The 11,577-nt window shown below is 35.0% G+C and overlaps 1 protein-coding gene across 1 annotated transcript; it reads right to left on the minus strand.

Moving 5' to 3' along the window:
* Positions 1–6,653: 6,653 nt before the first annotated feature.
* On the minus strand, positions 6,654–11,280 carry LOC127803215 (14-3-3 protein 1-like). Its single transcript, XM_052339293.1, has 3 exons — positions 10,659–11,280; positions 8,607–8,729; positions 6,654–6,999 (listed from the first exon to the last, which is right to left on the minus strand). Exons 1-3 carry the CDS (start codon positions 11,154–11,156, stop codon positions 6,874–6,876), a joined length of 747 nt encoding a protein of 248 aa, XP_052195253.1. The 5' UTR covers positions 11,157–11,280; the 3' UTR covers positions 6,654–6,873.
* Positions 11,281–11,577: the final 297 nt, after the last annotated feature.

The raw sequence follows: 11,577 nt of genomic DNA on the forward strand, positions 1-11,577 counted from the left end.
AAATAAATATTTCCTAACTCCTAGAATTTTCTAAAAATTTTCCAATACCTCCTCCTATTTTTCATAAGCCTTATTTACCTTGAAAATTACAAAATGACCATTTTCCCCAACATTTTTCAAAATTTTCTTCCACCATAATTCCTTATTTATTTTTCTTAAAATAATAAAAAAAATTCTAAAATTACCTGAGCCTTCACGCACCCTCACGCGAGGGCGAGTGGCTGGTTGGTTTGGGCTGGCGTGTGGCAGTCACGCGCCACCGTCTTCAACCTTGAGCCAGCCGTCGGCGGTTGCTCTAATAACCATGAAACGGGTACCCCCTGAAAGCCCATGAAGAGTCGATCCTATTGGCACCGGTTTCAGGTCGAAAGGCCACCGAAAAATGCCTTAAAAATCGAGTTGCAGGTTGCGGTGGCGGTCCACCTAGGGCTTTTCCGGCCACCTTCAAAACGCCTCGAAAACTCACCAAATTCTCCAGAAATGCTCCTCTTGCCTCAAGGATCAAAATTCCCTTATTGGTTTCCCTCGATTCGCTCTCAAACTTGAGCGATTTGATAATTCAAATTCGGCCGAAACCTTTGGCTATTTATAGCCAAAATCCGACCCCCACGTGGCCGATTTTCGGCCAAAGCTTCTTTCCCACGCCTCCTAAACTACCCTAGGCCATGCCCTGACGAACCTAGGCTGCCAAATCACTGGATTTCCTGGCCAAATCGGCCACGCATGTGCAACTTTCTGAAAATTGCATTTTAGCCCCTTGAAATTTCTCTTTTGCATTTTGGCCCTTATCCTCAAGCCCCTGATCTTTCTAGCACCATCACTAAGACCCTCAAGATTATAAATTCTCATTTCTCCCTTGAAATTTCTAAAAATTTACCGTTTTGACCTCCCTCGGGCATTTTTAGAAAATTACACTTAGGCCCGATTGATTGATTTGACCTCAAATCCATTCGATTCCACCTGAAACCACTTAAGGGTTGTTCTATACATCGAATACTAGTCCTTGACACTCTCTGTTGACTTTTTGGATATCGTTTATAAAAATTCGGTAATACGACCTAACTGGCAGCTGTATTTTTGCTGTACCGAAAACTGTTCTCGATCTCATTTCTTTTATCACTAAAAATCATAATTTAAATCACTCGTCGATACTATACAATTTTCCTTGGCTATCTAGGGTCCGGGGTACTCCCTCTGACTAATTCGATCGTCCAAAGCTATGTTAGTGTGTCTTATAGTCTTATTTTCCCAAAATTCCATTTATGCCCTTTATCAAATATCATTTTTATCCTTAAATTATTCCCGAGTATTACATGTATGCTTATTAATTTGGTTTGTTCAGAGGTTAATTTAATTTCGGTACCTAGACACACGTGGTGGATAGATTCTAGTGCAACAACTCACATCCGTGTGTCTATGCAGGGTTGCCTGAGTTGCCGAAAGCCAAGTGATGTTGAAAGATACATCTATGTGGGCGATGGCAAGACGGTTCAAGTTGAGGCAATAAAAAATTTAGATTATTGTTAAAGACTAGATTTTATTTGGATTTTGATGAAACATTTATTGTATTGTCTTTTAGACGGAATTTGATTTCTATTTCTGTTTTGGACAAATCTAGTTATTATTATTCATTTGGAAATGAAAAATTTAGTTTGTTTTATGATTCAAAATTGGTTGGTTTCGATTTTTTTGTCAGGCTACGATAATCTTTATTTAATTGATACAATTGCTCCATATAATAAATCCCCACAATTAAGTACACAAGGTGTAAAGAGAAAATTAACCACTGAGAATTTGGCTGCATTATGGCACAAGAGATTAAGTCATATCTCCAGACGGAGAATAGAGACTCGTGTCAGACAAAATTCTAAATCCCTTAGATTTCACATATTTTAATGTTTGTGTTAATTGTATAAAGGGAAAACAAACCAACAAAAAGAGATTTGAAATCAGTAGGACTATGGACGTTTTAAAACTTATACATATGGATATTTGTGGGACATTCCCTATGGTTGCTTTGAATGGTCGACAATATTTTATAACGTTCATAGATGATTTTTCTAGATATGGCTACATATATCTCATTCATGAAAAGTCACAATCACTGGACGTGTTCAAAAATTATAATGTTGAAGTTGAAAACCAACTCAACAAAAGGATCAAAAGCGTCAGATTTAATTGTGGTGGTGAGTACTATGGCAGATATGATGATTCAGGTGAACAACGTCTAGGGCCATTTGCTAAGTTCCTAGAAGAATGCAATATCGTCCCAGAGTACACCATGCTAAGTTCGCCTACTATGAATGGTGTTGTTGAAAGACAAAACATAACACTTAAGGATATGGTGAAAAGTATGATTAGTTATTCTACCTTACCGAAATCACTCTGGGGAGAAGCACTTAAGATTGCAGCATATATCCTTAACAAAGTTCCAACTAAATCGACTGCCAAAACCCCTTATGAATTTTGGATGGGCAGAAGGCCTAGTCTATAACACTTGCACATTTGGGGATGTCCAACTGAGGCTAGGCCTTATAGGCCGAATGAAATGAAACTGGACTCAAGGATGGTGAGTTGTTATTTTATTAGATACTCTGAAAGATCCAGGGGGTACAAGTTTTATGATCCCACAACTAAGTCGATTTTGGAGTCGAGAAATGCCCGATTCTTTGAGGATGTCGAGTTTGCGGAGGGAAATGTAGATAGGGACGTTGTTTTTGAAGAGGAATGTGTTGATATTCCCATAGGTGGTATTGGTATTGATCAAGATTTCATTCATAACCTTATTCAAGACACAATAGATCAAAACAATGTCGGAGAACCTCCTATTCAAGAAATTGTTCTAGAAGAACAAACTCTAGCATGATCTTGTCCCATTACCAGAAGGTGCAAAACTCATTGGTTGCAAATGGATATTTAAGACCAAAAGTGATTTAAAAGGTGATGTGAAAAGGTACAAGGTTCATCTTGTCGCAAAGGACTTTACACAGAAATAAGACATCAACTATAAAGAGACTTTCTCTCCAGTATATTTGAAAGACTTTTTCAAGAATATAATGGCATTGGTGGCACATTTCAATCTTGAGTTACACTAGATGGATGTGATGACAACATTTCTCAATGGTAACATTAATGAAACGATCTATATGGTGTAGCCAGAAAACTTTGTGTTGGGAGACCCAAAGAATATGGTTTTCAAACTTAAGAAATCCATCTATGGACTCAAATAGGCATCTCGACAATGGTATTTCAAGTTTCATTAAGTGATCATCTTGTTTGGTTTTGAGATGAATTTGGTCGATGATTGTATGTACTAGAAGTTTTGTGGGAGCAAACATATTTTTCTAGTTTTATATGTCGATGAGATCTTACTTGCCAACAATGATATAGGCTTATTACACGAAACCAAGAGATTTCTATTTAAGAATTTTGAGATGAAATATCTTGGTGACTCATCTTTTGTATTGGGCATTCAAATACACTGGTATCGCTCTTGGGGTATTCTTAGATTATCACAAAATGGTTATATCAAAAATGTTCTCAAAAGGTATGGCATGTAGAATTGCAAACCAGGTGTTACCCCTGTGGCTAAGGGAGAAAAGTTTAGTCTCAATCAGTGCCTTACGAATGATTTTGAGTAAAAGGAAATGTAAACGATTCCCTATGCCTCAGCAGTAAGAAGTCTAATGTATGCTCAAGTTTGTACATGTTTGGATATTGTGTATGTTACTAGGATGTTAGGTAGAAATTTAAGCAATCAAGGAGTAGACCATTGGAAACTTAACACGCATCACCTAACAAAATCGTTATGATGTTTGGGGGTCAACAACGTTAATAGAAAAAAGACTCGGCTCGGTTCATGCGGGTGTTCGAAAACTAAAGCGCAAACATCCGAGAACAGTTTAGAAATCGAAGCATGAGGGCAAGAGAATGATTAAAAAAACTGAAATGGGAACGTGCAAGAATGGTTAAAAAACATCAAAGCATAAAAGCGCAAGAATAGTCTAAAAACACAAAAAATCGTGAAAATGATCCAAAATCTGAAAGTCAAAAAGTGTGAGAATAATCTATAAAAAATAGGGACAAGTCATGACACAATCTACTCTTCTATCTAAGAAACTCAGATAAAAGAGTGGTGAGCAATTGTTGTGTTATAGACAAAAGTCCATTAAAAGACCAAAAGCCTAAAATATCTCTTTAGGCTAAAAGACATAATTTTTTTCATAACAGGCGGTTCCGCACAAATGTGCAAATTAAATAACTCTGATATTCAAAAATCTCTCCAAATCTTTCAAGAAAATAATAGACAATTATTTATAAAGAATTCTAATTCTAAAATGATTTCGGAATATTAGGATAAATATCATTCTTAAGAATTCTAATCCTAATCGGTTCCGAAATGTCAAAATAAATGTTATATGTGAAAATCATAATCTTATATTACTTAATATTACTCTACTCCTCTATAAATAAGTATACACTCATTTCAAAAAAAGTATGTCTCTGATACTGGTTTTAATAGAGTTTTCATTATCTCAGTATCTGATTTAAGTATTAGAGTGTTTGTGTGAAGATCTCTTCATACCTTCTGGTTGTTTTCTTTTTTGTAAATTCAAACAACTTGACGACAATGTTTTTAGTCAAATAAATTTTTTATTGTATCTCGACAACAACAATATGAATTGTTTTAAATATTCTATAAAAGGAAAATCATTTTCAATAACTAAGGCATGATATTCAAATTGTCAAAATGTGATTTCATATGTTACATGAGACTTCATTATATGTATATAAAATATTATGTTTTTGTTATTATTACATGTTATATGTTAGGTGAGGGTCACATTTTGTCATTTGCGTATGGGATTAGTTTATAAGACCTTAGTTGAATGATAAGTGTGTAGACTTCTATCACACGTACAGTGATATATTTATTGGCTTGGACAACCTTGACATGGATTCCACATCACTTTTGATTACAAATTCTTCTAATCACATCCCACACTGTTTTACTAACATCATTGCTTATTGATTGACAGTATATTATCGTTACATGCTTTACTAGCACTCTTATTTATTGACACTTAATTGACTACCACCCACTCTATTTTATAAGCATATTTGTTTATTTGGGATAATCATCCTTACATGATTTATGATGCTTGTGCTCTTGATTACATAAAAAAAAGTAAATCGCAAGTGTGAGACTTCGCCTCATTGTACAGGACAAAAATCGAACTCATGACCCATCAGACTGACACTGGTATATCACTTGTCCGACCACTCAATTTATCCCTCAAACAGCACATTTGTTTACTAATATTGCATTACCTTGACAATGTTGTACATTATTTGAAAAAAAAAATCTTGCATTTATTTTATATGCAAATAACGTTGTTTCTTGTCTTTATTCTCTTAATTGGGTTTCAACTCATTATTGGTTCTTTTAAATTTTTAAGTGGTGGTTGAACTGTCATCAAATCGTTTGAAGAAATCAAGTCCAAGTCCAATTTAGCTTAATTATTTCGTTTGGTATGTCCCAATTTGTGCATGTAGACGATAGTTTTATCTTAGTAGTCTTTTTTTTTTTAAATTATTTTTAGTAGTTTGCTCCAAGATTTTTCGAGTTGTTCAAATAATTATTAATTTAATTTGTGAAATTGATTTTATTTCAATTCAGCTAATGTTATTTGATATTCTTGTCATGATATGATACACATAGAGACTTCCATAATCTTAATGACTCTTTAGTTCATTAAGAGTTAGGCATTGATCATAGACCTCTGATGGGTTGTGAGAACATGGATCTCAACATAGTTATAGCTTAGCTCACAATGAAACCATGATTATCGCTCATTTATTTATTTACACACTTATTTTAATAATTTTTCAAATGAATCTTATATCTATATCTCAATTTTTATATTTATTTTAACTTTAAATGAATAATTGAGATGCATTGGAAACCTACATACTTTGTTTTAACAAATTTTTGAATAAGACTTATGTCCGTACCTCAATTTCTATACTTCAATTTTAAATAAATAATTAAGACCTATTAGGCAGTCCATTGCCATTCCTAACCATGATTCATGATAGTTCAAAAAAGTTTAAACTAATATTACCAAGTCATCATTTGAAATGGCTTTAACAATAAGGAATGGAAAATTCAGTACTACCACCACCAACAGTATATTTATATCTTAATGTACTTAAGCAACAGCATCTGATTCTGAAGCTGGCCATGTCACATCCTACTCGAGCCACTTCCTATTTTTCATTTTAGGAGCATATTTTTAGATGTTTTATGCGAGTTAGGATCATAGACTTTGATTTAGATGCTCAACTTTGTGTTTCCAATAGCCATTTGCTTCAACAAGGAACCACGAGGACAGCATCTCACCCAATGTCAAAACATTCATCCAGAGACCGAAAGTTGTGTCAAATGCTATAGAACATCAACCTTTATAATCAAAGGGATTACTTCTTTCCACCGTATAATCAAGGAAATTAGATAGACAACTTCCCAGTTGGCCAAATTTGATTTAGCAGCAGGCTTTCTGGAAAGTCACTCGTACTCGTGATCATTCATCAAATCTCATGCCCACAGAAGCAATTTATTAAATAATAAGAAACAGAATTATATAAGGGGAAAAAAAAACTGTTTGAGGGTTTCCAGGACAACATTTTCAGCTTCTATGCCTATATCTCTATATTGAATTCTATGTACTATAAACCTGGGGGGAGAGAGGTGATGTAAACGGCTCTTCAAAATGAACAGCAAGACTATAAGCTAATCCTATATATTTACCCACAAAAAAAAAGGTCTATATAATCTTACTTAAAATGAATAAATCCCACCTACTCGCAATGTCAACTTACCGGCATATCTGAGGTCCAACGGGTGACATTGTCCCTCAGCACTTGCACGTAAAAAGGGCTGTCCCTGAAAGACTCTATAGCCGCAGCGTCCAGCCGATCAGTAGCTTCCCTAAAGGCCTATACATAAAGAAGTAATTTGTGAAATGTGGACGATTTCTTGTGCTCTAGTTCTTGCTATATTAACATGAAGACAGTTAATGGGAAGGAAAGAATTTGGATTACAACCATGTTCGGTTAAGATTTAAGTGCCATTCAGATTCGGGACGCAAGGAAGTTTGATGGAAATGGTTTTTGATCAATAAATATATTATTATCAAATTAACTCAAATATAAAATGAAGAACGTTTTCCTAGCTAGCTTCGTTTCTAGATGGTCAACAATCATTTAGTTAGCATAGAAATTGAAGGGAAAATGTAATTAACGGTCAACAAATATACAAATGAACCCTAAAGTCAAAGTCAACTCAACCATGAAACTATTTAGTAGGCCATCTAAGTCCCGGCATTTACAAAGGTCCCAAAATTTTACAATATATATTAATAATAAATATTTTATTAAGAAAAATTTTAAATCAAAATAAAATTTAACTTTTAATCCAAATTTTCATGAACACTTAGTCCAATAATCAATTTATAACATTTTATTTTTTCATTTTATTTTCTCAATTTTTACGTTCTCTTTTTATTGTTCCCAATTTTTTCTTCCTAATTTTTATTGTTTCTTTTTTAATATTTCATAGACTTTAAGACTGTAAATTTATTTTTTATAACAAATCTTTCAATTGCAATCCTAAAAAAATCTCATTATTCCTAATTTTTTATTCTCAATTTTTATCATTTTTTTATTTATTGTAGTAAGTTATTTAGTTTATTTTGATCTCTCACACATTATACACTATAATAAAATAGGGGATTTGAGACGGATTTTTTCCGTCTCAAAATTTTTTGTTTCAGTCTCAAATTTGAGACGAAAAAAATTCATCTCAAATCCCCTGTTTTCTTGTAGTGAAAGATGTATTATTTATTTTTTTATAAAAAAAATTAATACTCTTGAAAAACTCCGACAAACTTTTTCTTCGTAAGACCCTCAAATTGATTGAGCCGGCTCTACCTGGAGTTAGGAGAGCAGATGCAGTCAACGAAGGGCATGAGGGAGAGTATACATTTGAATTGTAACTAGATAAGACACATCTTGTTGCAGAAATGTGCATTTTGTGGTCCAATCTTCTCTATCTGAATACTGTTGCATAATCTCAAGGATAGGAAGCAAGAAGCATATATGCACAATACCAACCCAAATGGATGAGCAAAAAGGCTTTTTACTGTATGAGCTCATAAAATGATAAACTACAGCTGTGGGTTGGCTAATCACTCAACACTTCTATTATTGAAGGTAATCCCCATTATCACCACCAGTCTAAATCCAAATAAACGAGGAGGGCTGTATTAAGTAGTCAACAGCCATCATATATACCAATCATCAGATTTTTCGAGATGAATTCTAGACAGATCGGAGAGCTAGAATGCAGGTACCCAACTCCACCTAATGGGATTAAGGCTTGTGATGGGCTCATAAAGAGATACAATGCAGGTACACAACTCCACCTAACGGGATTAAGGGTTGTGATGGGCTCATAAAGAGATACAATGGCTGCCACCAACCCATGGGCAAAGTTTAAGCAAAAAAGATCTCATAATTCTAGCAAAAAAAGGAATGGAACAAACCTGTCTAGCAATGCCACAAGCTTTCTCCGGTGCATTTAAAATCTCATAGTAGAAAACTGAGAAGTTGAGAGCTAATTCCAACCTAATAGGGTGAGCTGGATGAAGATCGGCACGAGCAACATCCTTCAGAGAAATAAACAAACAAAACAGTTAATAATAGCAGCTTCATGGAGGTATATCAGAGGTCTTGGGGACTGCTATCAGAACCGAAACCAGCAATTAAACCAGCCAAGCCATTGGTTCAACTATGTTTTCAATCAAATGATGAACAAATAACAAAGATCTAAATTTTAAGTATAAAATAATGTTAGATAACTCCTCCCTTTTTTTTTTAATAGAGATATTCCCTTAGATAGAACCCCATTTGAATTTGAATTAAGAATGAGATCATAAGTAATAAAATAAGATGTGGGAGTAATGCTTAATTTGATTTCCACATGTGAGAACAAAACTGAGAGGCACACATGGGAGGCGAGTGAATGAAATAGGAAGTTCGTAGTTAGAGAGAAAGAGGAAGATTAAAGAAAACTTGATAAAAAACCCTTGCATGTAGCATAAAATATAATGGCCATAGATAGAGATGGTTGGAGATTTAGAATTAATCTAACCGAACCCACCTAGTGAGATTAAGTCTTTTGTTGTCGATGTTGTTGTTTTTACTCTCTTTACCTACACCAAATGACTTGTGAGAATCTCTTCTTTGAGATCTCCATAATACCCCATAATTTCAACATGTCTATCATTTATCGTCTTCTTAATTTCATGGAAAATGAATTGGATTGTCTAAAAAATGTATTTTAGCTTATACATCTTCCTTCATGTAGGACTTTTTTTTATTTTTTTTTATTTTCTTCTTTGCTAAATTAAGGGCTTTTCTTTTTTGCGGTTTCCTCCATATTGTTAGAAACGAATTCACACAAGATAGTGTAATCCATTTTGTAGGGAGGCCTTGCATAGTTTTTTTTATGTAACATAAGGAACAAATGAAATTTTTTCTAACTTGGAGTACTACAATTATCTTTAATATGTTGTCCGTTTAACAATTGTTCATGCTCTCAGTTCTCAATAAGAAGATGCTACATAAACACATAAGGAAGGCCAAATTATAAAGTACATACAAATTATGGCATATACAAGGACTTCATATACTTTCATTTACCCTTTCAGGAGGGCACTTATCCACTTTCATTTCCCCTTAGGGGTATTTAGCAAAATTTGAATGATAATTTTTTTTTTTTTCCATTTCGTTTCGTGGGGTTGGGAAGGGAAAGACACTTGTTGGACTCTCCCTTAAAATTATCACTCTTGTATGATCCCTCATCGGTCCTACTTTCGATTTTGACAGAGAAGGTAAATCGCAAATGAAGATTTTGTCTCATTGCGTAAGATAAAAAATCAAACTCATAATTTACAGGTACAAATCTCATTTTATCATGATTCAATCACTTAATCTATGTCTTGGGACGAGCTGAACTCTCCCTTTATTTATATATAATTATGTAGTCCTCTATTCCACGGCCTATTATAAACTCCTGTACAAGTACACAGAGAACAAAAAAGTAAAGCACTTGCACAAAGCCTACATATATTCACATACAAACAGATGCAGACATCCTTAAGATATATACAGGGACTATCCTATCCCCTCCATCAATCAATCCATTATGCGAACATTGACATACATGAACATTCCGCACATGTGCATGCATAAAGATAATCAATCACAAGGGGAATCTTTGTCTTCCAAAATTCGCCATCAATGCTTCAAATGTTCTCTCGTAGTGTCATTATCCAACTACTAATTGACAAGTGACTTGTTTGTGTACAGTGCAATGCATCTTACAAGGCATTTGTGCATAGATCTTCAAAATCTTCTCCAATCTCAAGATTGAACAAGTCAAATCTACTCAGAATTTTTTTTTTTTTTAATTCAGGTATTCAGATTTCACCCATCTAATTCTGAAAGAGAAGATAGGTAGAGAAATCTTAATAATAGAGAAAACGGTTTCAAATTTTAGATAAAAATAGAACAATGTAGTATATAAATTATACCTGAGCAGCCTTGTAGGAGAGCACAGTTTTCTCAGCAGCTTCCTTCCTCTCGGCCCCAACCTTGAGTTCCGCCAGGTACCGCTGGTAATCCCCCTTCATCCGCAAGTAAAACACCTTGGACACACTCGAGGAGGCGGAGGGAATCAGATGCGAGTCCAAGAGCATGAAAAGCCCGGCGCAGGCCTGCGAGAGCTCGGATTCGACCTTGGATCTGTAGTCCTTGACGAGGACAACGCGGTCGTCGCTCTTGCGGCCCTCTTCCTTCTGCTCGATCTTGGAGATGGTCCGCCAGGCGGCGCGGAGGGGGCCGACAACGTTCTTGTAGGCGATGGATAGGAGATTCCGCTCCTCCTCGGTCAGATCGCCTCCGGCGGCGGTGCAGCCGATCACGAGCTTCTCTATGAACTGGATCATCTCTTCGTAGCGCTCCACGTCGTCGGCTAGCTTCGCCATGTACACGTACTGTTCTCTGGTCAGGTTGTCGGACTCACTCGCCATTGCAAATCGCTCCGAACCGACCTCTGAGTAAGTGAGAGAGAGTACGGAATGTCGGGGGAGGCATTTTTGATTCTCTCTCCTTAAACATCGCAATTCGAAGCACTGACATCATGGTTCAGCCATTGCACGTGGGTTTGGTGAAGAGATGTCGTGAAGAAATAAAAGTTGACGGGACGGGTACACTGGACGCGTTGGCAAGTGATATACCAATATTAATTTAATGAGTTATAAGTTTAATTATTATCTTATATAATGATGTAAATTTTTATATTTATGATTTATTTCGATATAAATATTGAGGGTTGTGTAAGAACGATCATCTCAAAAATATTAAGATATTGTGATTGTTAAATTTATTTAGAAAAAAATCATATGATTTCTTATTTTAAATTTTTTTAAATAAATTTATTTTTGTCTTTTC

Source organism: Diospyros lotus, chromosome 6 (assembly GCF_014633365.1).
Source record: "Diospyros lotus cultivar Yz01 chromosome 6, ASM1463336v1, whole genome shotgun sequence".
NCBI lineage: Eukaryota > Viridiplantae > Streptophyta > Magnoliopsida > Ericales > Ebenaceae > Diospyros > Diospyros lotus.